Source organism: Meles meles, chromosome 7 (assembly GCF_922984935.1).
Source record: "Meles meles chromosome 7, mMelMel3.1 paternal haplotype, whole genome shotgun sequence".
Classification (NCBI taxonomy): Eukaryota; Metazoa; Chordata; class Mammalia; order Carnivora; family Mustelidae; genus Meles; species Meles meles.
In genome coordinates, this window is record NC_060072.1 from 1,674,343 (window position 1) to 1,698,499 (window position 24,157).

The following is a 24,157-nucleotide window of genomic DNA, read 5'->3' on the forward strand; positions in this document are numbered from 1 at the left end:
GCTTGGGTCCCTGCTCCGCTGTGATGGCACCTTTGCTCATGACATCTGCAAGGACCCCGCTTTCAAATGGGCCACGTTCTGAGGCCTGGCTGGACGTGGATTTTGAAGGGACATGGTGAGGTCCCATAGAGTGAGACTGCCTGCCGCGGTCCCCTTTCCAGCGAGGAGCCCGCGCACGCCGAGAGCACAAGGACGGCTCCACGGTCGCACCACGGCTCCCAGACTGGAAGCGGGTCAGGCCGTCCACACGTGGATGGGGACCCGGAGGCCGTGGAGCCTCTGCTCTCACCGTCTGTGGGCCGAGCTGCTCCCTGGGGCCGCATCTGCGGCCCGCCTCTCCCAGGACAGTCGGGCTGCGCTCGGCCCCCGAACAGCCGGCCCCAGAGACACAGGCCCGACGCAGGCATTTCGCGTGGGTTTCTGGGGAGCGAGAGGAGCACGGCCCCTGCTTCACGGTTGCATAATAAATAGATTAGGGCGTTAGGCACCAGAGTTATTAAAAGTGAAAGACCCTCCAAGAGAAGACGAGGGATTCTTGGAGCCTCTCTCTCCTACAAATATGTAATGAAATTTAAATTGAATCTGGTTTAAAATCATTTACCTTTTGACATCGTGTATCAGTACACTAAGCATCAGCTGAGAAAGCAAATAACCTTTCAAGCAGAATGAAAAATTACTCTGTCTCTTTTGATTTCATGTTAATTTTCAAATTTAAACTACCCTAGAGCTCTCTGCTTGGGGTCAGCCCCTAGGAGCCTGTTGATTGCACGAGGTCTGTGCTGTCCCCAGACACCCTCCTGGCCCACACCGCCGTCCCATGCCCGCCCTCCCGAGCGCCTCAATGACTCCCGGGGGAACAGGTGGTGCGGGTAACTCAGGGACACAGGCCGCCGCGTGTCACCAGGGAGGATGGCGGAGCCTCTGTCCCTCCCATTGGGCCCCTTCCCTCCTCCGTGCACAGACCTGCCTTCTGCGCAGGTGAGAGCAGCTCTGGGGGCAGGAGGTTAGAGCGTCAGCCCATCTCGGTGGCAGTGTCCGCAGAGCGCTGTGGGGTCACGGACACGGAGCGTGGCCCCCGAAGTGTTACAGTGTCCCTGGGGGATGGTTCCCTTCTGAGAGTGTACCGACCGCCATAACCACCGGGCCCACCCACCTCGGAGGACACCGGGGCTCTCAGGGTCCCTGCGGCACGTGGAAGGTGTGGCAGACGGGGAGGCACCCTGAGCCCCTGCAGCATGAGGTCCCGGTGGGACGCCGTGGGAATGGGGGTTCTGGGCTACTCCCTGTGTACAGCCCACCGAGGCCTCACACCCAGCCTTGGGGCTCAGCTTTCCTCTGCTCCCACCCCCAGGACACAGACCAACAGACCGAGGCCCCAAGGGGCTGAGCAGCTCATCTGGGCCTCCGTCTCTCTGCACCCAGCCAGGAAGAGGACCGACTTCAGGAGATCTGTGAGAGTCGACAGCCGGTGCCCTCGTGCAGGTGGCTCCCGCCTGATGCTCAGAGGTCAGAACGCTTTGATTCCGGAGCCCATCAGACCCGCACCCACATCCTCCAGCCTTGGCCATGAAGGGCGAGGGGCAAACACGGGGAGGGGGAGGCCCTCTTCCGGTCCTCCGTGAGCTCCGACGGTCGTGCTGGACGTGCCCGAAGCCCGGCCCAGGAAAGTCCCTGAGCGAGAGCCTTGAGTGAGAATCCCTGCGTCCCAGGGCGTGCGTGCAGCTGGGCAGACGGGACCTTGGAGGAACCCAGCCAGGGGCTGGACTCCAGGTGCCCCTCCGTCAGTCCCCTGCTGGTGCCGAGACCGCAGCGCTGGGTTGGGGACCCCGGGCACGGACACACAGTGAGAGTCCTGAGGCGCCCTCGGCTCCCAGAGCCCGGTGCCCAGCAGACGCAGCACGGTCGCTGTCCGAACTCGCAGGCTCAGAAAGCCGAGGCCTCCCGCCTGCCCCAGACCTCCCAGCGCAGAGGGAGAACCAGAGCTACCCTTCGAGTCCCTGGTGCCCAGACATTGCACCCACTCCTGGGATCATCTCCGCTTCTGCGACAGCAGGACAGCAAGGCGACGGTGTGCTGACCCCGGACAAGCGGCCCCCGGAAAGAAGCAGGACGCTCTGCTGGGCCCGGGAGGTCTCCCCGGAACCCTACTCAACTGCTGGACAAGCTTGTCCGGCCCCTTATGACCATGGCCGACTTCCAGAGAGGACGTGGAGCCTGGGCCCCTTCGGAGGCCTGCTGCTATTTCTTAATTAGCCAGAGTACACAAAGGGCCTTTTCATGAGGACTGTCCCCTGTCCTGTCACATGTGAGCGTCACTGGGCTGGAAAACAGAGTGGGCTTTGCCAGGACTGCACCCCCACCGCGGCTGCCCAGAGATGCCGGGCGGGGGAGGAGGAAGGAAGGCGAGAGAGGAGGGGAGGGGAGGAGGGAGGCCTGGCCCCAGCGAGCCACAGAGGCCTGGTCCTGGAGGCTCACGTGGTCCGGCCTCCCTGCTGCTGCCGGGTGAAGGGATCAGGTGTCCAGCCGGCAGACGGGGGCAGGCGAGAGCTCCCACTAGGGTCTGCTGCCCCGTAGCCCGGGGCTGCTTTTCACCAGGACACAATTCGAGGCCTCCAGTGGCCCAGAGCCAAGTCCTCGGGCACAAACCCCGGATGTCTGCGTGCTGGACACACCGGCCTCCGGCATTCCGGGCGGAGTCTGGAGTTCACTCCCGCGCCGGCCGCCCCTCGAGCCTAGGTCCCGCACAGTCACACACTCGGCCCTGACACAGCCGGGGAGGGGGCAGGAAGCAGGACGGGGGGGAGCTCACCTCCTGACAGGTCAGAGGAGAGGGGCGAGGCGCACGGCTTCCATCCTCGGAACCCCAGGCCTGAGCGCAGCCTCCCCGAGCCCAAGCTGCGGGCCAGAGTGGACGGACAGCCGCCTGAGGCGTGTCCCCCGCAGAACTCTGTCCCGGGCTCTCTCCGAGGTCAAGCATGCCTAGAAGCCGGGCAGCCGGGCCCCAGCCCAGCCTGGAGCAGAGCCGCTCGCTGTTTCCCGGCTCAGGCGGGGAGGGAAGAGCTCACGTCTGCCCGAAAGCCCAGACCTCCTGCCGGACATCCCTCGGCCCCATCCAGGGGGACCCTCGGCCTTTGCCGCAAGGACGGTGAGGCTGGGGGTTTCGGGGCGGCTGGAGGGGGAGTGGGCAAGGACTGCTTCATGGGCCCGGGGCCTCCTGGGGGGCGACGGAGACGGCTTTGAACTTGGCAGACAGCGGCTGCCCCACACCGCGGACGTGCCGAGTGCGACGGAGCGCATATTGCAGAAACGGTTGATTTTGTCACACGAACTTCCACAAAGACACGAGCACGCACTCCGCTAAAGGCGGCCAGAGCGGTCAGACCCGGGGAAGGAGCAGGAGCGAGCGTGCCGGGCTCCGAAAGCGGGCCCAGGAGCAGGCGGCCGGCGCTTCCCACGGCCCCTGGCACCCTGCCCGCCCCCACACAGGGTGCCCGGGGGAGCGGGGCCCGGTTCGGCTGGCAGGAGCTGCAGCCCACAGTCCCCAGAAAGCGAAGCGGGCGGGGCGTCCTCGAAGGACCTGTGCTGCCTCTGAGCCCAGTGTCCCAGCCAGGGGCGCAGTGACAGGGGACAAGGGAAGCGGGCGGACCTGCAGAACCACAGTCACACCGCGGGTTGCCGTGGAGATGGCCCTGCCACAGCGTCCACCCCGGCCTGGGAGAGGTCCCCGACTCCCGATGCCAGCCGGGGGTCCGCCCCCGCTCGACGGCGCTGAGGTCAGCCTCAGACAGCGAACGCGCCCGAATCACACCTAAACCCAGGGCCCAAAGCCCCCGTGCCAGAGAGGGGACCGCGGGGGGCAGGGCTGTGCTGACACCACCAGGAAGGGGACGGGGAGAAGCCGTTAATATGTCGTCGAACATTCTTCATCTCCACCAGCCTAAGCTGCTGACCTAATTCGGATCAACTGAAACGTGACGACGTCTCTGCGCCCCCACTCAGGTTTCACCGCCGTCCGGTTTCATTAGGCCTCGGGCAGCACGCCGCCAAGTGAATGGTGGAGTGTCGCTGGGCCGATCAGAGAGCCAGCTGCCGCGGCCCAGCCCCTGGGTCTCCACAGTCCCATGACGGGGTAGGTCAAGGCCAAGGGGACGTTGGGGTGGCGGTGCACACAGTGGGTTGGGATTGGCAGGACGGCTGCCTGGGCTATCCCGGGCACGGCGGGGTCTGGGCTCGGATCCGGGACCACAGGTGCCTGCCCGCAAAGTCTGAGGGAGATCTCTGGTGGCCCCGGCTGGGGGCGCTGCTGGGAAGACCCACAGAACCCCCTGTCTGAGCCCGGTCTCTCCGGGAAACCTCGGGATGACCCCCGTGGAGCCCAGGCCTCTGCTCACTCCTCCTTCAGACTCCAGACACTAGGGTTCTGCACGGGGATGGTGCCGTGCCAACGGGGGACAGAGGTCCCCCCGCAAGGAGGAGGAGGACCAGCGGGCCTGGGGAGGGCGAGTTGCAGCAAGGCCCCCAGCACGGGAGGGGTGTGGAGTGGGGGACTGGGATGGTGACTCTGACAAGCCCAATGTCGGGAAAAGAGGAACAATGAAGGGCAGAGAGCCTGTGAGGACAGGCAAGGGGAGGTGAGTGTCTGTGGAGCAGGCAGGAGGGGAGTCAGCGGGCCCCAGGGCAGGGTCTCAGGCCAGCGCAGCAGTGGAGGGGGGAGGGTGACAGCCAGGGGCAAGAAGCAGTCCCGTCCATGCAGGCACCTGTCTGAATGTCCTTAATGGACAACGAGAGCCGCACACCCAGGGGATTCTCCCTTTTGTCTGGTCTGCCAGGAAGCTCGGTGTGGGGAGCTCCAGAGAGCCTAGGCTAGTGACTCTCGTCTGGGATGAGTCCCCGGGCTGACAGCGGGGACGAGGCAGGCCCAAGGGCGCCCCCAGGCTGCCCAGCACCAGAGCCATTGGGGAGACCCGGGGGGCCCTCTCCACGTTGCCGCGTCCACGGGAGGGCAGCCGACCAGGACAGCAGCCACGGCACCAGGCCCTGCACTGTCCACGGGGAGCACGACGACCCCATGCAGACGCACGGAGACGGCCCACATTCAAAGGTCACCCGAAACTCATCCCCCAACTACCGAGATTAATTTATTAAGAGGTAATGGGTTTTCAGCGAATTTATTAATCAATTTGACAACGCCCGGGGATTGTAATATAAAAATAATCAGCTGGCCTCTTCGCTGACGTGAGATGCCGAAAGGTGTCGCTTAATTTCCAGTGCCCACCGCCACCTCTCAGATGTATTGTTACGTTAACTGAGATGAAAATCTCGCAATTTGGAACTTCAGAGGAACGTGTGTTCATCGCGTCCAGAGCCAGGACGTACGGGCAATGCCTCCCCCCGACACCAGGGTCAGCTCCGGCGGCACAGGGTTTCTAGGACGGAGACGTGCTCCCCGGAGATGGGCCGCCTCACACAAGTGCCAGGAAAGGGAAGGCGGGTTCTCAGAAGCGGCATCTTCCCTCGTCCCCCGCCCCGCTGGGCAGCCGTGGGTCCTTGCCCACATGGACACCACCCAGGCCAGGCACCCCTCCCGTCTGCCCCAGCATCGCCAGGCAGGACGCCAGGGACAGCCCTGATGAATTTCAGGGGTTGTTTTTTTTTTCTTTTTTTTTTTTTTTAAAGATTTTATTCACTTGATAGAGATCACAGGTAGGCAGAGAGGCAGGCAGAGAGAGAGAGGAGGAAGCAGGCTCCCCGCCGAGCAGAGAGCCCAACGTGGGACTCGATCCCAGGACCCTGAGACCATGCCCGGAGCCAAAGGCAGAGGCCCAACCCACTGAGCCACCCAGGTGCCACATCAGGGGTTGTTAATGTCATCTTGAAGGACGTCTGACAGCTCTGCAGAGCTCCCTGAACCCCGGAAGGGAGCTCTTTCAAGTCTGCAGGTAGACGGGCAGGACGGGGCACCGTCCTCTTCCTCGGGGAAGCCCTCAGCGTGGGAAGAAGCAGGTGGAGAGCAGCGTGCGGGGGCAGAACCCAGAGAGCTTCCTGGAGGAGAGGCCTTCCCCGGGGTTTCTCAGGGCACGGAGCAAGGCTATGCCTGATCTCTCCTCCCACGTACAGCATTGCTCTGAAAGCGGCTCACGGTAGAAGCCCCCTCCTCCCCTCTCCAATCTGAGACCCATCCTTGCTAAACGGAGGTTTGCTCTTAAACTCCGTCTTAAAGCTCTCATCACGGCTGGTGATTTTGTTCTCAAACACGACAGTCACTGAACTCATACGAAAGATGCCTCTGGTGCCAGGGCTGTGGGAAGCCCGGGGCTCCGGGGCCTGCAGCCGGCCGTCCCAGGTCAAGCAGCCTGTGCCTGGGGCGCAGCCGGGCCCTCGCCGGCTCCCTCGGGGGTCCGCCTGCGAAGCGAACCTCTAACACTGCCCGTGCTCTTCGGAGCTGCCCGTCCCACCCCAGACACAGGCCTCGGCACATGGACCGAGCGAGGGCTCAGGGGCACCTCTGTGTAGCTCCCAGCGCACGGGCCCGCCACAGGACGGCACAGACACCCGCGTCCAGACAGGGGGCTGTGCCAGGACAGCTGACACGCCCCGTCCACATACAGGAACCGGCCAGTCCGGCTCACGAAGCTGGGGCGCAGAAGGGAGCGCCCAGCACAGACCCCCGGACCATGTACGGCACTCCACTCCTCCCGGGAGGCCTGGGTGTGGGCCCGAGTCAGCCCTGATGGTCCCCGGAGGGTGCTTCTGGCAGGCTTCCCAGCTCTCCTCCCGGCTGCTGCCTCCCCGAGGGCTCCCCTGCCTCTGCAGGGGTGACAGCTCACCCTCGAGGGTTCTCACGAAGCCCCGGACCAGGACAGAGCTCATCCAGTGTTTGGAGCACCCTGCCCATCCCCTCCCCGGAGCGGACAGCACGCCCGGACACGTGCCCTTGCTGAGGCCAGAGAAAACCCCAGAGAGTCCACCGGGAGCACCAAGGAGGAGTTACGAACTAGTGAACACATTCCAGAACGTTCCTCAGGGCCCCTCCTTCAAGGAACCCAGGGCCTGGTTGATGCCATCATGTTGGGAGCACTTTCCAGGGACTGCCCGGGCCTCCGGTCTCTCCTAGGCACTGGCCCCAGCACGGCCCACACGGGTCTGGAGGACAGTCCAGGTCTTCCTCTCCTGCGTCCTTCTAGAAGCCCAACTGCCTGCCGAGCAAGCTTCCTGAGGGACGTGAAGGGTTCTGACCACGCCATCTGCCACCCAGAACCTCTCGGGGCCCAAAACGATGCTGGGGCACGTGGGTAAGTGTCCCCAAGCCCCCAGATTCCCTGCGGATTGAACGCTGGACGCCTTGCCCAGCCCTGCAATGACCACGGAGTCTGGTCCTCCCGGGCCAGGCACATTGATGAGGTCACCTGTTGTCGACCTGTGCAGGGGGTTCACCCCGGCAGCCAAGGGTCCTCACCCGTCCACAGGTGGAGGAGGTCAGAGTCCCTTTAGTTATGTTTACCTGGACAGACATGCTGTCCCTGGGGACAGTCTTCCTTCTCCTCACCGCCTGGGAGGGCAGCCCTGGGCCATGCTGGGTTTACAGGTGAGCAAGGGCTGGCTGGGGGACCTGGCTGGGGGCCCTGTTCCAGGTCACTGCTGGTGCCTGGTCCCTCTTCATGACCACCCCTGGCCAGACATCTCAAAAGCAGGGAGCTCAGCTCCAGGAGTGTGTGCTTGGTCCGTGAGCAGACCAGTTGCTGGGGACAGTGACCGTCCTCAGCCTGCGCGGCTCTGCACCTGGGGGGTCAGAGGAGGCTCGGGCTGGGGCGTGGTGTGGGGGGCAGCCCGCCCTGGATCACTCCAGTGTAGACCCCTGGCCCTACCCTGCCCGGTGAGGCGAGGGCCGGGAGGGGTCTCCCCACCACCCCTGCAGCAGCTCCTGGGACTCTGGGGCCCTCGTTGCAGAGACGCGCGTGTGGACACGGGGAAAGGCCCGGGCCCAGCAAAAGGCCCAGAAACAAACTTCGCGCACGCGCTCTCCTCTCTGAGCCATGAGAGTACAAACGGTTTTTATTTCCCTGGGTGTGATTTTTACCATTGTGTGTGTTGTACAACAAATACATGTTTCGTCCTTAGAGGGGGCAGAGGAGCCCCGTGATGTCGCGTCTCAGAGAACTCCGCCTATGCCGTCCCAGCCCCGGGGCTTGGGGGAGGGTGTCCACGAGTCTCCCTGTCCTTGCACCCAGCTCAGGCCCCTGTGGCACCGGCCCCGGCCGCCCTCCCCAAGGTCCCTCGCTGCCACGGCCCGTCACCCTCGTGGGCTCTCCTCCAAGGCTCCCCCTCCGGCTCCCACAGGAGGTTAGGGATGGGGACCCGCTTTCCCAGGATGGAGCCCTTCGAGACCTGCCCACAACCTCCTCACTCAGGCACTGATAGGACAGGTCAGTTTCCTGTTACAGCTTTAAAACAGCAGCGCGGGGCCATTCCACCTCCCTCGGAGTGATCTGTAAAAGCCCCACGGGGAGCACCAGGTCCTGGGCAGGGGTCTGGACGCCAAGGGTCCTCTGCCCCAGCCATGTCATCCCTGGGCTCTGGGTCTGATGGGGGAGGCAGGTGCCGGGAAAAACGGCCACAGCAGCTCAGGAGCTTGTGTGTGACCGCAGGACCGGCCCGAGGTGAGCCCTACAGCGGGGCTCCAGGTGACAACAGCATCCAGGCACCCCTGGCCCCTCTCACATCAGGAGCAGGTGCCGGGTGTCCCCTCCCCCCACAGCCCCATGCAAAGTGGGGAAGCCGGGTGGGGTACCCAGGGCTGACCCTTCTCCCTCGCCGCTGGGGGCTGTTGGACGGGGTTCCCGGCCCGGTCTGAGAACACGGAGACCCTCCTTCTCCCTTCTGTCCGTTTTTCAAAAATCGTGATTCGATCTAAACTTGGAAACAGTAGACATGGCATCTGGGGGGCGTCTCCTCACCCATCGGGACCCAGGAGTCAGGGAGGCGCCCACCTCCCTCTCACGGGCTGGTCTGGTACGCCTGCCGCAGCCCTGGGCACAGGGCTCCCTCACCTGACCAGGCTGGGGACCCTGAACCGGGGTCCTGGTGGAACCGTGTGACCCAGAAGGATCGTCAGAGGCCCTGCTGCTGGCGGGGGGGAGAGACCAGCCCCGGGGCCAGCCTTCCTCTTGCCACCACCCAGACCCCAGCCCTGCCACAGAAACCCCCGCTGAGCAGAGCCGCGGCCGGCCACCCAGAGTCCTCGAGCCAGAAACCCAGCCTGGGGCTCACACTCCTGCCCCTCTGCCAACTGTCAGGACACTGGCCACGTCCCTCCCCTTCCCCAAGCCCCATTCACCTCCAAAACAAAAGGGCGGCATCGACCTCCGACGACTGTCATGAAGACTCTGGGGGGTGGGTCGTGGTGCTTGCTCGAGGCAAGGCCACGCGGCGGGGGGCTAATGGGCACACACCTTCCAGCCGTGTCCCACGTGGACCCCGGGAGCCTGACTGCATGGACGAGCCTGGTGCCGGGGCTCCCACAGTCCGGCCTCAGGTCCAGCGTCTGTCACCACCGCCCCACGTGCAGGAACCGCCAGGAATCTGAGCCGTAGGAGGAACAGAGCCCTGGGAAGCGGGATGAAACCAGGCGGGGCCCTGTGTGCGAAGGGCGCATAAGGAGTCCCGGAGGGGAGACTCTGGGGCGGTCGGCCTTCGTCTGCGCTGCTGCTGGAACCAAGAGACGTGGTGCTGACCACAAGTGCCCCGTGGGCCTTGCACGTGCTGTTTCCTCCTGCGCTGCATGGCCCAGACATCGCGAAAGGCCCTTCTACTCCACAGGCTGGAACTAGTCTTCCAAGTCAGGGTCAGACAGGGTGAGACCCTATCTCCACAGTAGCCCCTGGTCAGCTAAATCAGCATCAGAGCCTCATTCATACTCAAGTGTAAATGACTGACATCTGCAGTCCACGTGCGCGAGCACGCTCTGACCTAGCAGATGGAGAAAACACAACAGGAGAGACCTCAGGCCACACCTCTGTGAGGGTCACGGCCCAGTGTCAACCTACAACCCACAGCCCGTGGCACGTGGGGTTTAAACCGCCTCCTGAGAGGAAATGAAAGGCTTTTCTTCGTGCACACACAGCAGGAAGGAGGCACAACACCCCCCCAACCTCAGGTCCCAATGGCGGAGCCTTCGGGAGGGCTCGTGGGACCCCAGGCCAGCAGGGACTCCCAGGTCAGCTCTGGAAGCTTCCACAACGCATCGCCTGAGCCACGGGAGACCACGCTGAGCCAGCAGCCGCTCCGGAGGAAATCCAACCTGCAGAGGCTCTGGTGACCCCAAGTGCAGAGCCGCACCCCGCCTGGTGACACCAGCTCCTCCAGCCCCGTGGCCTGTCCCATGTCCAGCAGCCCAAGAACGCTACGGTCCGTGGGGCTGTTCCACGGGGCGGTGGGTGAGGGACCCGAGGCGGAGTTCCATCTGCCCTGTCACTGCTTTGCGATGGTGGGAACTGCAGGACGCACGTCACAGACGGATCCTTCCGCAGTCCACGGGTCCATTCGCCTAGACCGAGGACACGATGGCACTTTCCACCTCTGACCTGCAGACGCGCCGGGGACCCGTCTCCTCCCCAGCCGCCCGGAGGCACATCAGGAGACTCCTGTCCCCGTGCGCATCGCCCCTTCTCTGCCTGGGCCCTGGGAAGCTCCAGAGGCTCAGATGAGACACAGGATGGCTGTTCCCCCGCAAGGCCCCTGTAGCGCGTGCCGTGACCGTCCCTGGTGGACATGACCGTACTTCTGAGCCGGCCCGCGGTGGGGGCAGTGGGAACCCCCACCGGGCACAGGTCCTGCCTGCCACAGGGAGCGGGAGCCGGGGCACCGCAACCTCAGAGCCCACGTCCGCCCCGGTGAGCTGGCCCCACAGGACAGGCTGTGCCTAGCGTCACCGCCCCAGGGGTGGCCGGGTCCACCTCATGGAACATTCCAGCTCCCTCGTCTGCGCGATGGGGCCGAGTCCTGCCCCTCTGTTTCTCTGAGGCACCCCCTGCCCCATCACTGGCTCCAGGAAAGGAGAGAGCAAACTGGGGCTCAGATTTGGGGGGCACCCGCGGCTGTGAACAGGGTGAGGAGGGCTCCAGGCCTGGCCTGTGGAGTAGGGGAAGCCTCTTCTCCGAGGGGTCCAGGTCTCCGCTCACTGCCCCGCGCCCTCCAGACCACGCCGGGTGGTGCTGACGTGCTCAGTGGACAGAGGCCTCTTGTTTCGGGGGAGTCCTGGCCACTTCCCGGGTTCAACAGAGGGAAACCTTCTGGCCTCCGAGACCGAGACCGTGAGGAGCACCTGTGAGCTTCCATGACCTCAGTCTCCATGAGGCGGTGCACACCGTCTCCGCGGCTCTTGGGGTCCGGGCTGGAGGGGGCCAGCGGCCCCCTGCTGCTCAGTCCGGGTGTCGCGTGTCCACTGCCTTTAGAGAATGCTTCCCCTTCCACGTCGGAACCTCGAGATAAAGACAGAAACAAACACCCGAACGCCGACCGAATCGACAAATGCCTTTCTATTAAGAACAACAACATGCTAATTTTGATGACGGCGACGTCCCAGGGGCTCGAGATCTGTAAGGCCGGCCCGTGTCTCACAAGACCCAGATGGACTCGAGACGCCACCAGCCTCCCACCTCCACGGCCCCAGGCGCTTTCCGAGGCTGGCCCTGCTCTTACTCCGGGGAGCTCCCGTCCCATGCCGGGAGCGAGGAAACGGCGGGGGCTCGCTAACAAGCCTGCTCTCAGGGCTGGGTCTGTAGGACGTTGCGTGGAGTCTGTGAGGCGTGGCCGGACGGGACAGCACGGTCCCCTGCACCCCCCGCGCCAGGCCGTGCTTCCATGACGCCAACGACAGGTTCAACCAGACCCCGGCCGGTTCTCCAGCTGGGAGCTCAAGGTCGTGATGGGTCACCCCAGACAGAGCACTGCTCCAGCCAGCAGATCCCCACCCCCGAAAGCAGCCAGGGACACAGGGAAACACGATGAGGGCACGAAAGCCCACGGAAGGTCCCACGTGGCTCCCGTGGCCAGCATGCCTCGCCCACTGCCACGCGCAGCTGAGGAACCTAAATTAGCATCAATTAATTAACACGAGTCCTACACAGGCCGTTAATGGTATTTAGCTCTATCTGGGGATGCACCATCAGGTACTGGATACTACGGGAGAAAAATAATTGGAAAACAGAGCCCAAGTGCTTTTCTGAGAGTCCACTCATGTGAGTCCAGCGGCATCGAGGCCGGCCTGCGGGGTCAGCATTTTAACTGTGAAAAAAATCACAGGCTCTACAGGGCTGCTCCTCTTCCCCCCGAAGTGGAACCCCAAAGCTGCGGGAAAGCGCACGTCGACTTCCTCAGCATCGGATCAGGCCAGTCAAGTCAGGTGCCGCGAAGACGGCAAACCACTGCTCCCCGAGGCCGTGGTCTGTCGGCAGGAGACCGTGGACCTCGACACACGGCCCTGAGCCACGTCGTGTGCTGCCGGGGGGCCGAGCCAGGAGGACCCCCCACCCTCCATCATCCAGGGGGCTTTCAGAGCACGTGAGAGCGCTCGGCCATAGCTGCGGCCCAGCTGCTCCTGAAACGCAAGCAAACCCCCAGGAGACGGACCGAGAGGCGAGAGGCTGGCCCTCCCGGCGGTCAGCAAGGGCACGGGAGAGCCCACATGCAGTGCAGACCGGCCCCTCCCCTCTGAAGTTCAAGACAGGAAGACAAGGGAGGCAGGACTGGGTGGGATCCCCTGGGGGAAGGACCATCCCTAGAATTCAGAGCCCCGGGCTACCCCACCCCCATCTCTGCAGAGCCGAAGTGACCCCGGGTCGTCCTGTCCTGTAGAGGCCCACAAGGTGGCCAGCAGCACGGCTTCCACGGCCGAGCATGTGGGCCTTGGACGCAGCGCAGGAGCCGAGGGAAGACGGGCCAGGCTCACCCTGCTGCTCGTGTCTGCTGCTCCAGGGCAGAGGAAGGAGGCTCCCCAGACTGCCCCCGCTCTGTCGGGGTTCCCGATGCCCCATCCAGGGCCACGACATCACCCCACCGCAGGGGCACTGCTCCCAGTGTGCAGGCCCAGGGACCGGTCAGCACCGGCTGGCGCTGCTCAGGTGTGCCGGGCCCCCAAGGCCTCCCAGCTCAGCAGCGCGTGCTCACGTGCGCCTCCACTGAGAGAAAGGCATCGGCCTTGGCCCAGGACCTGCACCTGCCACGCAAGCTTCCTGCCCCCGGATGCCTCTGCACCCCAAGGTGCGGAGTTTGTTCTCTCAGGGGCAAAAACCGGGGATCCGCAGAGCTCTGTCCTCTATGAAGCTGCCGTGTCCACCGTACCCCACATCGGCTGCGCCCCTCCTCGAGCATCCCAAGCACCCTTCCCTGGAGAGATGCGCCTGGCGGAGGGCACCCAGGAGGCGAGCGGAGCTGCCCGAGCCCTCCCCATGCAGCAGTATCTCCGGGCACACGGAGCTGCCGGAGCTCGCCTCAGGGCGGCGCGTGTGAGCCCGAGTGCAGGAAGTGCTCAGAGAGTGGCCAGGTGACCCGGCACAAGGGAGGCCACGCTGCCCCACAGCGCTGCTCCCGCCTTAGGAGCGAGCCCCGTCCCGCAGGGCGGGGAGGGAGAGCACCGCACCGGGGTGAGGGGAAGAGCGGCCCAGGCGGGGGTGCTGCAGGCTCACAGCAGGGGGTCGCAGTGGCAGGGACATGGGGCGGGTGGGGACAAGGACAGGTTGTGGCCTGGAAGGCCTGGCTGGCTGGTTCTAGGTGGGGAGCCGGGGACGGCTAGATGGAGGCCACGGAGGCAGAGTGACAGTGAGCCCTAAGGAAGGAGCTCTGGCCGCCAGTGGGACAGGACGCCGAATCCAGACCTCCTGCGCTGTGCCTCGGCCGGGACCCCAAGCACACGCCCCATTTCTCCTCCTCATTCTCCCCTTGCAGGGTGAACAGCAAACACGCCCGGCACCAGCCACCCCTCGGGCCGTCGTGCAGGGCCCAGACGCACCCCTGGCCTCCGCTGCCTGGTCTGCAAGGCGGGGAGCCCCGAGGCGACTCTGGCAGGCTGCGCTCTGTGACACGGGGGACGTCAGCCAGAGCAGGGACCGCAGGAAAGTGGGACCCGGCTCCGGGGGAGCGTTACCACGAGCCACATCCCAGATGACTCACTTCGAAGTTGGCCACCTGCTTACGGGAAGAGCCTGGTGCGCCAGGTCCGTGTCAGGGAACGCTTCGACGAGGGTTACCCTCCCGCTCAGCCAGGGCGGACGTGGGCCCAGCGCTGGTGCTGCGGGCTCCCCTCCGCGTGGAGGGTCCCTGCACGTCCTGCGTGCTCAGGGCCAGCGGGTCACCAATGTGCAAGGAGCTCTCTCGGCGCGAGGTGACCCGAGCGACCCAGCCCTTGCTGGAAAGCTCACTAGAGCTGTTTGTCCAGCCGTGTTCGACTCCGTTATGTGAACTGCAGGTGAAATCCCACGGGCTCCTCAGCCCACAGAGCTGAAGCAGAAAGCAAACAACTGTGCCCGTAACACACTGATGGGGCTGAGGGGGGCCGGGGCCCAGGCGAGCCTGCCCTGCGTTCTTTGGCCTCCGTGTCTGACTCCGCGGCCCGGGAGACTCGCCTCTGCTGTCTCTGTGAGAAATTCCGGCCTGGCACGGCCATGAGCAGCATCAGCTCTGGGAGGGAAACTGAGTCCCTGAAGGGAAGCTGTGGGACGTGTCTGTGTGGCTCATCGACACGTCTGTGCCACAGCTGTGTGTACAAACAAGGACACACAGCACAGAGGGCTGGGGCAGGAGGAGGGGCCGGCACGGGGTGAGGGGGGCCTCGGGTCACGCCGGCTCTACTCCTGACGGGCCACACTGTGGGTGCCGTCCTGCAGGTTGAGAACATGCTTAGGAACAGCCACCTTTGACCTTTCCTTGTCTTACCAAATAGGGGTCTCCCAGATGGCTGACCGGGCAGGGGGCGGCCGCAGGTTCGGCTCAGGACCACACGGTCTGAGGGGACACAGGATACGCACTCCGGGTCTGGGGGCCGCGGGGAAGCCCGCACAGGGGTGTGAGTGGGAGCTCAGGGACTCCTCCGCGCCTGCCCCATGGACAGTGCGAGGACGAGGGAGCGGGGGTTGTTTTCACCCTGGAAAGAAGGGAGGAAGAAGGTCGGAGGATGGCGCCGGACAAGCTGATGTCCTGAGTCTCCCCGGTCGTCCTGGAGGGTGGTAGGTCAGCCCGCTCTGCCGGACCTGCCCCCCTCGCTGACTCTCCCTGCGGGGGGCTCCTGGGGCCCGGCCCGGCCCAGGGACAAGGCAACAGGAAGGGCCCACTGGCGCCCCACCAGAAGGACTGAAATGAAGGCATTTCCAGGCAGCAAAGGTCCTGCCTGTGGCGGAACTTTCTGTAGGGAAAGGCAGGACGAGAAGGGTTCCACTGAGCTGCAGACAAGTCTCTGAATCCTGCCAGGGGACCGGCCCGGCCGCGGATCCGCAGGGTAATTCAGCAGGTGGGTGGACGCCGGCTGCCCTGTCTCGGCGGGATCGGGGTGTGCCCGCTGCCTGACACGGTGCCGTCCCCACCAGCAGCCCGGTGCCTGCGGAGAAGCCAGGAGGCACACACAGGCTGCAGCCGCGGCGAACCCCCTTCCCAGCTCTGGGAACCAGCGGAGACACCTCCTCTCCCCGCAGATGGCCTCTGGGCAGTGCGCTCCGCTGCGAGGGGCGGGAAGTGCTGGCGACCTCGGGCAGAAGTCAGGCCGGTGCACCTGCGGGGGCTCGGGCCCGACGCCCTCACCGCCAGCAGCGCAGAGCCCCAGGCCACAGTCTTCCTGCAGACCGGAGGTGCCCGCTGGGACCCAGGGCTGGAGCAGGGGTGCGGCCTGCGGGCCAGGGCCCAGGGACGCCGCCTGGCACCCCTCGCGCGCTGCGGGGACGCACACAGGTGTCCGAGGAGCGTGAGGGTGCTGGGTGCTGCAGGGCGGGGGCCGGCGCAGGAGGGGGTCGGGGGCAGGGGGTCAGGGGGATCAGGGGTCAGGGGGTCGGGGGTCAGGGGAAGCTCCGGAAGCCGGCGGCCTGCAAAGGTGCTTCCCAAGACGGAGCTCTTCGCCGGGGTTCCACGGCCTCCCTCTCCGCCACCCGGTGGAAACCCTCCGGAAACAGGTCCTGGGGATCCCGCGGGCCCTTGCTCAGACAGCTCAGCCCCGCCCCGCCCCTGGCCCCGCCCCGGCCCCGCCCCCGGCCTTCAACTCCGCCCAGCACTTCGGCCCCGCCCCTGGCGTTTGGCCACGCCCCCAGGGCTGCAGGCCTGGGTCCGCCCAGGCAGCCCACACAGTTCAGGGTGACCAGATCAAGTGCTCCCCCAAGAATCGGTCTCCTAGTGGCGCTGCCCTCGAGAGGGGGTGAGGCAGTGTGTTCAGGGGCGGCTTCCTGGAGGAGGAGGCTCTCTGCCACCAGGGCCAGCCCCAGCCCTGGTCCAGCTCCTGGCTGCTGCCGGCGTTCAGCACCACTGCAGAGTGTTACACTGTGTGAGGGGACGCGGCAGGCCGTGAACCTGGCCGTGAACTGGACGGACCGGGCTGTGCAGGCGAGAACAGGCACACACACCCCCTCCTAGGAGGGGAGGCCCAGGGCAGAGGCCTCGCGGCTGGACTCTGCCAGGCCAGGACACAGGGATGAAGAGTCTCGCCGTGCAGGGAAGGTCCAGCCTTGGGAGGACGGAGTGACCTGAGCAGGGGCGAGTGCTCACGGAAGGGCCGGAGAGGGGGTGCAGAGCTTAAACTCAATGGGGAGCCGCAGGCGGGGTCTCAGGGTGGCCAGGCGGCGCCACGGACAACGCTGATGTGCCCGGGCCGGGGTGCCGGGGTCACGGCAGTGAAGGCAGGCCTGGAGGACAGCAAGATGCATTTCGGAGAAAAACTGGACACGTGGCCTAGAGACAGGGACCGCCGACGCAGAGGCCTGCTCAAGGCCGGGCAGGGAAAGAGAAGACAGCGGGGTAGAACAGCGATTCGGGACCAGACCCTGGGCAGCCGCCCGCCACCCCTGACAGGCTCCTCCCATTCCGAGGCTGGGACTGGCCACGATCAGAGAGGGTGGCGGTCACGCCACGACAGTGTGCTGGCCCGGGCTGCCTGTCCCCCGCTCCGCGGCCTCTGCCTTGTGCTGGCCGTCCAGCCCCCACTGGAATGCCAGCCCAGGGGCCACCAGCACGGCTGCCTCTCCTTCCCAGGAGCCCCAATTCCTAGTTGCCGGCGTCCACAGGAGACCGAGTCTCCCGCCTTCCACAGATGCCGGGGCCCGGCCGCTCCTGCTCACTCGGCAGACACAGACGGAGAGCCAGGTGCCGAGGCAGGGACCCCCGGGGCCGTCCCTCCACGGGGGAGGCTGGCCCACAGCAGGAGCCCGCCAGCGACGGGAGGCCGCAGCCCGGGGAGATGAGAGCCCTCTCCGAGGGAGACTCTCGCCACGCGGCCACTGTCCCGCCAGGCCCAGGCCGCCATCCTCCAGGACGCCGCCGGCGTGGAGCGGGGCCAGGGCCTCCCCAGAGCCGCGGGGAGCAGGCGGCATTCCGGAGGAGTCCTGCTCGCCCAGCGGGAACAGAAGAGCTGGCACGCTCGGTCCCTCCCGGCAGCCATTTTAGTAAGTGCCGGTTGCAAAGCCTCCCGAGCCCTCCGCCACCCTCGCCGGGGTGGACAGAACGGTCGCCCCACCTGCCGCCAGCTGCTCGGCGTTTCTGGAAAGCCCAGCCGTCCAGCCAGCCTGAGCGGCCCGGCCCGAGTCCCAGTTCGCAGTCCCGGGCCTGCTCTAGAAAGCGGTGGACCAGAGTAGAGAAGGCCACCCCCCCCACAGGAGCTGGGGCACCCCATGGGGCCCTGGCGGGGGGGGGGGCTTCCAGCCCCGAGGGATGCCCTGAAGGAGCCAGCAGGCTCTGGGGAGCTCTGGCGCCCCAAACTCCAGCTCCCAGGGTCCGTGCATGGGAGCAAGGCAGCACTTAGAAAGGGACACCAGCAGATTCTGTTAGCCTCGTGACAGCCAGGGGCACCCCCCATACCAAAGAATGGACAACTGGCAGGTCCCCAGGCCCTTGGCCTCCCTGCAGCACCCTCTCCCATCTCTAGTCCCCCCACGAGCAGGACACTCCGATCCCGGCCCTCCTTGTCAATCTCCTCCCCACCCCTCGGCCGTCACCCGCGGCGCTCTGGGTGACAGGTGGCATTCTGCGGAGGTCATTAACTCCTGAGCACCACATTTTAATGCAGAAAGGAGCCCTTCTCATTCGGCGCAGCTGCGAAGCTATATAAAGAAATGGGGATTTTAATGTTTTGCTTTTCTTCCCTTTTCTAGTGCCACATTATCATAACATTTCCCTATAATTACGCCCATAAAAGTCACCTGAAAATACTTCATGCCACAAAAGTTGATCTACACACGTCATTCCCTGGATGTCGGGTGGCGAGGCCTGACCAAGATCTTCACGGGTGGGATTTAGCCGGGAGCCCCGAGCTGAGCAGACCCGGCAAGCCCACGGCGGGACGCAGCCCCCTTTTTGGGATCCGCTGTCCTCTGTCTTCGCAAGCAAGAGAGATCCTGGAGACAGTCCCGGAAGGACTGGGCAGGGCTGCCTGCACCCGACACTGTTCCCAGCACCCTTCCCTGGGAGGTCTGTGCTCAGGAGGACACTTCCACGGGCAAAACCCCCTTACCTCGCTGATGCCTGGGCATCCAGCTCAGCTGGTATAAATCCCAGAGGCAGAGATGACTTATCTTTAGGGAGAAACCAGCACCACAGCCTCTCCAGCCAGGGATCCATCAGATAAAAACACCCGGGAGAAAAGAAAGGGGGAAAAAAAAACCCAAAGAGCCCGAGATGAGAGAGAAACCTCTGAATGGCATCACTTCATTAAGCCCAGTATTTTCGAGTTCACCTCTCCAAGAACTCCAGAAATAAAATTTGAACAGCGGGAAAGTAGCACATTCTAATCTCTCCTAACTATGCAATAAATTGTATTTATAAAGAAAATGCGACAGTACAGAGCCCACGCTCGGTTAGTGTCCTAATGGATTAAAAACAATTCAGAAGTTGGTAACTTCTCATCGTCGCAGCCGAGGACATGAGACTTAACTCAAAGCTATGAGTCAATTTTGATGGGATCCACTGGGGGAAAAAAAATACACGTCAGCAATATTTGCACGCGGGGACTGTCCGCCAAGCCATTCCCAGCGGGGACAGCACAGAGCTTCCCACCTCGGACTAAAGACCGCACACAAGCGTCCAAGTCAAGGCTTGGACACGACCCCTCACGAGCTCGTCGTGTTCCCCATCCCCCTCGCTGGCCGGTGCTGTAAGGCATCATGGAAAGACGACCATGTCCTCCGCGACGGGCACCCCAACACAGTCACACCCCTCCAGCAACCCGGCCGGCGGTGCCAGCTTCCGAGAACCACATCCACCCAAGCCAAGCCCGCTGCTCCATATCGGCCAGGGGGTCAACGGCACACACTGCTGCTTCTAAGACACAAAGAGAGAGGAAGGACTTCCAACTTTCTCCCCCAAGCTCCTCATCCCCGGGCTAGCCCTGCCGCCAACAGGACGTCCGCAGGCCACCGAGTGTGCGACTTGGGGACGGCCGCCGAGGACCCCCTTCCTCTTTCTGCTCTTCCTGGCAATTGCTCCCCAATGGGAGAAAAATGACAAGACCGTGTCACTATAGCAACTAACCTAATTGGTGGGCTGCAGGTCTCTCTCCGGCCAGAGGGTGGAGCCCAGCTCCTTAACTAGGAGCCTCCGCCACCACGGGGTCCCCGCACCACATCCCCGCGCGGAAAACCAGGCCAGGAAATCATCCAGTTTCCCTCACGCCGCGCCTGCAAGTGCGCACCTTGCGTGCTGCAGAGAAATTCTCAGATTTAATAGGGAGGATAATTGAATTCTATATGATGCTTATCAGTTTCCCTAATTAATATGATCCAAATATATCTGCTCCATAACACAGAAACATTTTGGGTAATAAAAATCCTGACTGATAACAAAAACAATTTACAAACAAGGATGTTAACGGTTCTTATTCATCCCAGATATACTGGAGAAGAGAACGGAAATCAGAACTGTTCCATTTGCATTTTACTTGCTTTACCAATTCTAAAAGAAATGATTATTTTTTCCTGCAGGACGGCCGTTCCATGCTATAAATTATTATGTCTATTTTGTATTTTAGTAAAATGTTTTAATTTCTCCAAGTGCATTTCCGGTGAAATGGGGTGTGTCCGCAAACGTCTTATCTTATTGTCAATTATTCCGTTACATGGAAACAGCAACAACCATGAAAATGTGGTTAACCTAAGCTTTCATTATTAATGATTTCTGCCCTTCCGAATAAGACGTTTTACCAAATGTCCTTGTCCTGCTGGAAGATTTGTTTCCAGAACACCAGGGAGGCTGCTAAGGGCGGGCTGAGCGTGTGGGTGGGGATCTCGGGTTCCACGGTGTGTCTGGGCAGCGGGCTGCAGCCGGGCTGTTCTCTGACCCCGGCCTGGGGCAGGCCGCAGTCCTGGGACTGGCCAGCGGGGGTGACGTGCAGGTGCAGGCGGTGGGGAGTGCCGTGGGCACTGACAGGGTGGGAGCCCAGGAGGCCCGGGCTGGCAGTGGGGGTGTGGCGTGTGCAAACCACCGCCAAGGCGTCCTACACTTAACCGCCCGTGGTTGCTCTTTTTCTCACCTGAAGCGCTGCCACTTCCCCGCCCAGGTGCTGTCCTGAGTTCTCCCCTGGGACCCGTGGACGCTGTCACCAGCGCCAGCCAAGGACAGCAGCCCCAGGGGAGGCCCAGGGAGCGAGTCCCCTTCCTAACACGGCTGGATGCGCCCCCGCTGCCACCACGCCACCAGGAAGAGCATTCACATGGCACCCAGGCGGTCCTGGGACTTTCTCTCTCATCAGCTCTTTGCACATCACCAGGGAACCCTGCGAATGCCGCTGGAGGGCCGAGATGGCCACGGGGAGCCGGGACCGCGCGACCGTTGCTCCAAGCCCCAGCTCTCCCCCACCCCCAGGGCCCGCGGAGTGCTGGCGGTGCGCGCTGGGCAGCTCGGTCGCGACCCCGCTGGGGGCCTTCCCGCCCTGCGTCCCCTCCCCGCGCGGGGCGCCGGCCGTTGCCTGCGACTGTGGGCGATGCACAACGGGGCGGAAGAAGTAGGGCCGAGCCTGCTCGGGCACCGGTGCCCTCGCGGTTGCGGCGGGCTGGGCTGTCCCAGGACTCGGAGACCGCGCCGCCGCCCGGGGCTCCGTGGTCCGCTGGGGTCTCGTTCCGGGGGCAGCAGAGGGCTCGGGCTGCCAGGGGGAGGCCGGGACTTGGAGGCGGTGGCGCGGGAGCCAGGCGCCGCGCTGGCCTCTTTTTTTTTTTTTTTTTTTTTTAAGAATCCATATTTTTCCATCACCTCCCGCGCCATGGCAGTTCTCCACGACAGGTGCTCCTCAGCGCCCGTCCTCTCCTCCCGCTACGATGGGAAGGGCGCGGGAGCCTGTGCCAGGCGGCGGGCCGGGGAGCCGAGCAGCCCGCGCCATCCTGGCCCCCGAGCCCGTGCCCAGGACGCTGGCCACTCCCCGCCACCCTGGCGGGCTGCGAGCGTGCGCCCCGCGCACTGACCACCCGCCCCCACCGCAGCCCCGGGCTGCGCCCCGGACTCCGACCACCCCCCACCCCCCCAGCCCACCCCCGGCCGCTAACCCCGGCCGCCCCCGAGCCTGTCCCCGTCCCTGGTCCCCCGCACCCACCCGGCCCGAACCCGCGGCCCCGCGCCAGACCAGCTGGGTCAGCGGCTCGGGCCCGGAGCGACTCCAGAAATGCCCGCGGCGGCGGCGGGCCCCCTCCACGCACCCCACCCCTCACTTCTCTTTTCTAAGGACGCGCCTGGCGAGTCGGCTTCCCCGGCAGGCAAGGCTCCAGCCGCGCGCCCGAGCACGAGCCCCGCTCCCGCCGGGGACACCCCGCTCCCGGCCGGCCGCCTCGTCGCCCCCGGTCCCCGGCGGGAGTGTCGCGGGCGGAGGGCGCCGGGCAGGGCGCTCCGCCGACATCCCCCGCGGTGCGGCCCGCCGGCCCCGGACCTGCCGCCGCCTCCGGAGCGCGCGGCTCGGCTCGGCCCGCCGGCCTGGGCCGGGAGCGGCGGCCGCACACCGGGCAGCCCCGGGCATCGCCGCGACACCCGGGGCCTGGCGCCCGGCCCTGCCCCCGAGTCGGGGCGGGAGGCTCGGCGGCGGCGCCCGCTTCCGAAGTGCCCGGGCGGCCCCTCTCCCTCCTGGCCCAGCGCGGAGCGGCGGGACCCGGGGACGGCGCGCCGCGAGCCGGCAACTCCGCACCGACTCCTGGCGGCCGCCGGGGCCGGGGCCGGGGCCGGGGCCGGGGCCGGGGCCGGGGCCGGGGTGGGGGAGGGCCCGGGGCCGGGGCCGGAGGGCCGTGCGGGGGCCCGGCCGCGCGGTACTCACTGCAGTAGGCGATGAGCAGGCTGGCCAGGATCATGAACGCCCAAAAAGTTGAGGACATGCTGGGCAGGGCGGTCGCATCTTGCCGGCTGCTGGTCCTGGGCGATGGCGCCATTGAAGCCGCGGCGCCCGCGCGGGGGGCAGCAGCGCGTCTCAGCAGCCGGCCCTGCCCGCGCCCCCGCGCCGGCCTCCACGTGCGGGCCCCGCGCGCGCCATCCTCCGCCGCCGCCGCCACCGCCGCCGCGCCCGGGCTCCGGCCCACTGCGCCCCGCGCCGGCCCGCCCCGCGCCGCGCCCGCGCCCGCGCCCGCGCCCGCGCCCGCGCCCGCGCCCGCGCCCGCCCAGCCTGGGGACGCCGGCCCCGCCGCTCTGGGCGTCGCTGCGCGCCTCGCCCGACCACCAATGGGAGGGGCGCGCCCGGTGCGCGCGCCCGACGCCGCGGGGTCCTGGCGCGGTCCCTGGGACTGGCGGGGGAGGCAGGCAGAGGGGACGCCGCGCCCAAGCCGCGCCTCTGGATGGCGACAGAGACGGCTGGCCGGGCATGCCCGCTGCCTGGGCACCACGCGGGGAGGACAGGCCTGGCCAACGCGAAGTTTGTGGACTTGGGCTGTGTGGCCCGTGGGCCCCAGGAGCCCAGACTCCTTTCCGCAGAGGCCTGCGACACCGGGTCCCAGAGTTTACTGTGAGTACAGGGTGCTTTGGGCCTTTTTCCCAGATGCGCCCTTCACCGCTGTTCTGGGTCATGCGTGCACTGGTGTCCTCGAACCCACGAAGAGCACAGTCTCAGACCCTGCAGGTGAGCTAAGGTCAGCGCCGGAGGGCTCCTGGTCTCCCTAGCTCTGGCTCTGCCAGCGGACACAAGTCCCTCCAGAGCGTCCTCCTTGTCCTCCACGGGGCGCCTTGCCCTTTGCGCACTGCCCTGGACCTTGGTGAGCTGTCTCCGTGCCCTTCCCCTACCAGGCCCCAGTCGCGGGCCTCTGAACTCCCATCTAGGGGCTGATCTCTTCAGCTGGACTTTGAAAGCAGGATGACAATTAGTATAATTCATTTTATTTGCATAGTTAATTATCATCAGCCAAACTGATTCATTCCTATAAACAAGAGGAGAGAGGATCAAGTATGTCCTTTGAGGTCAGAGTCTCCAACCTCACTCCTCCCTCTCAGGTCCCCGCAGCAACACCAGCTCCAGAGACCAGACACTCAGCAGATTCCCCCCCCTCCCCCTGCCCCGGAGACTTGGCCCTGTGGTCCGCAGCCACACACCCACCCCGAGCGCTGCCTTCCTGCGGGTCAGGGCCCCTTCCGACATGAGCTCATCCTTCCTGATTCAGGGGTCTTCTGGTCCTGCATGAGGAGGGAGGGTTCCCAGAACCCCATGAGGTCTTGCTGGAACTGGAAACCCTTTCCCAGGAGCCACTAGAGGGCCTGAAGCAAAACTGGTCCCAGCGTCCCCCCTTCCCCTCCGGTCCTGGCCTGCTGGGCCTATGAGAAGACCATGAGACCATGGAGCCTGTGATCGCGGCCACTCGGAGCCTGCTGTGGGCGCGAGGGATCCACCCCACACACTCACGCACACACACGAGACACACACACACGACATATACACACAGACAACATGCACGCAGCTCACACACACACACACACACACATGCACACCGTGCCGAAGAAACTGAAGCGGGCAGGACCAGTCCAG

General features: G+C 65.0%; 1 protein-coding gene across 1 annotated transcript in view; it reads right to left on the minus strand.

Moving 5' to 3' along the window:
- TAFA5 (TAFA chemokine like family member 5) overlaps positions 1–22,667 on the minus strand; it is a 166,912-nt gene extending 144,245 nt beyond the window's left edge. The window contains exon 1 of the mRNA XM_046010648.1: positions 22,469–22,667. Coding sequence (XP_045866604.1) covers positions 22,469–22,580 — 112 coding nt within the window. The 5' untranslated portion in view covers positions 22,581–22,667. The remainder of the gene's footprint in view (positions 1–22,468) is intronic.
- Positions 22,668–24,157: the final 1,490 nt, after the last annotated feature.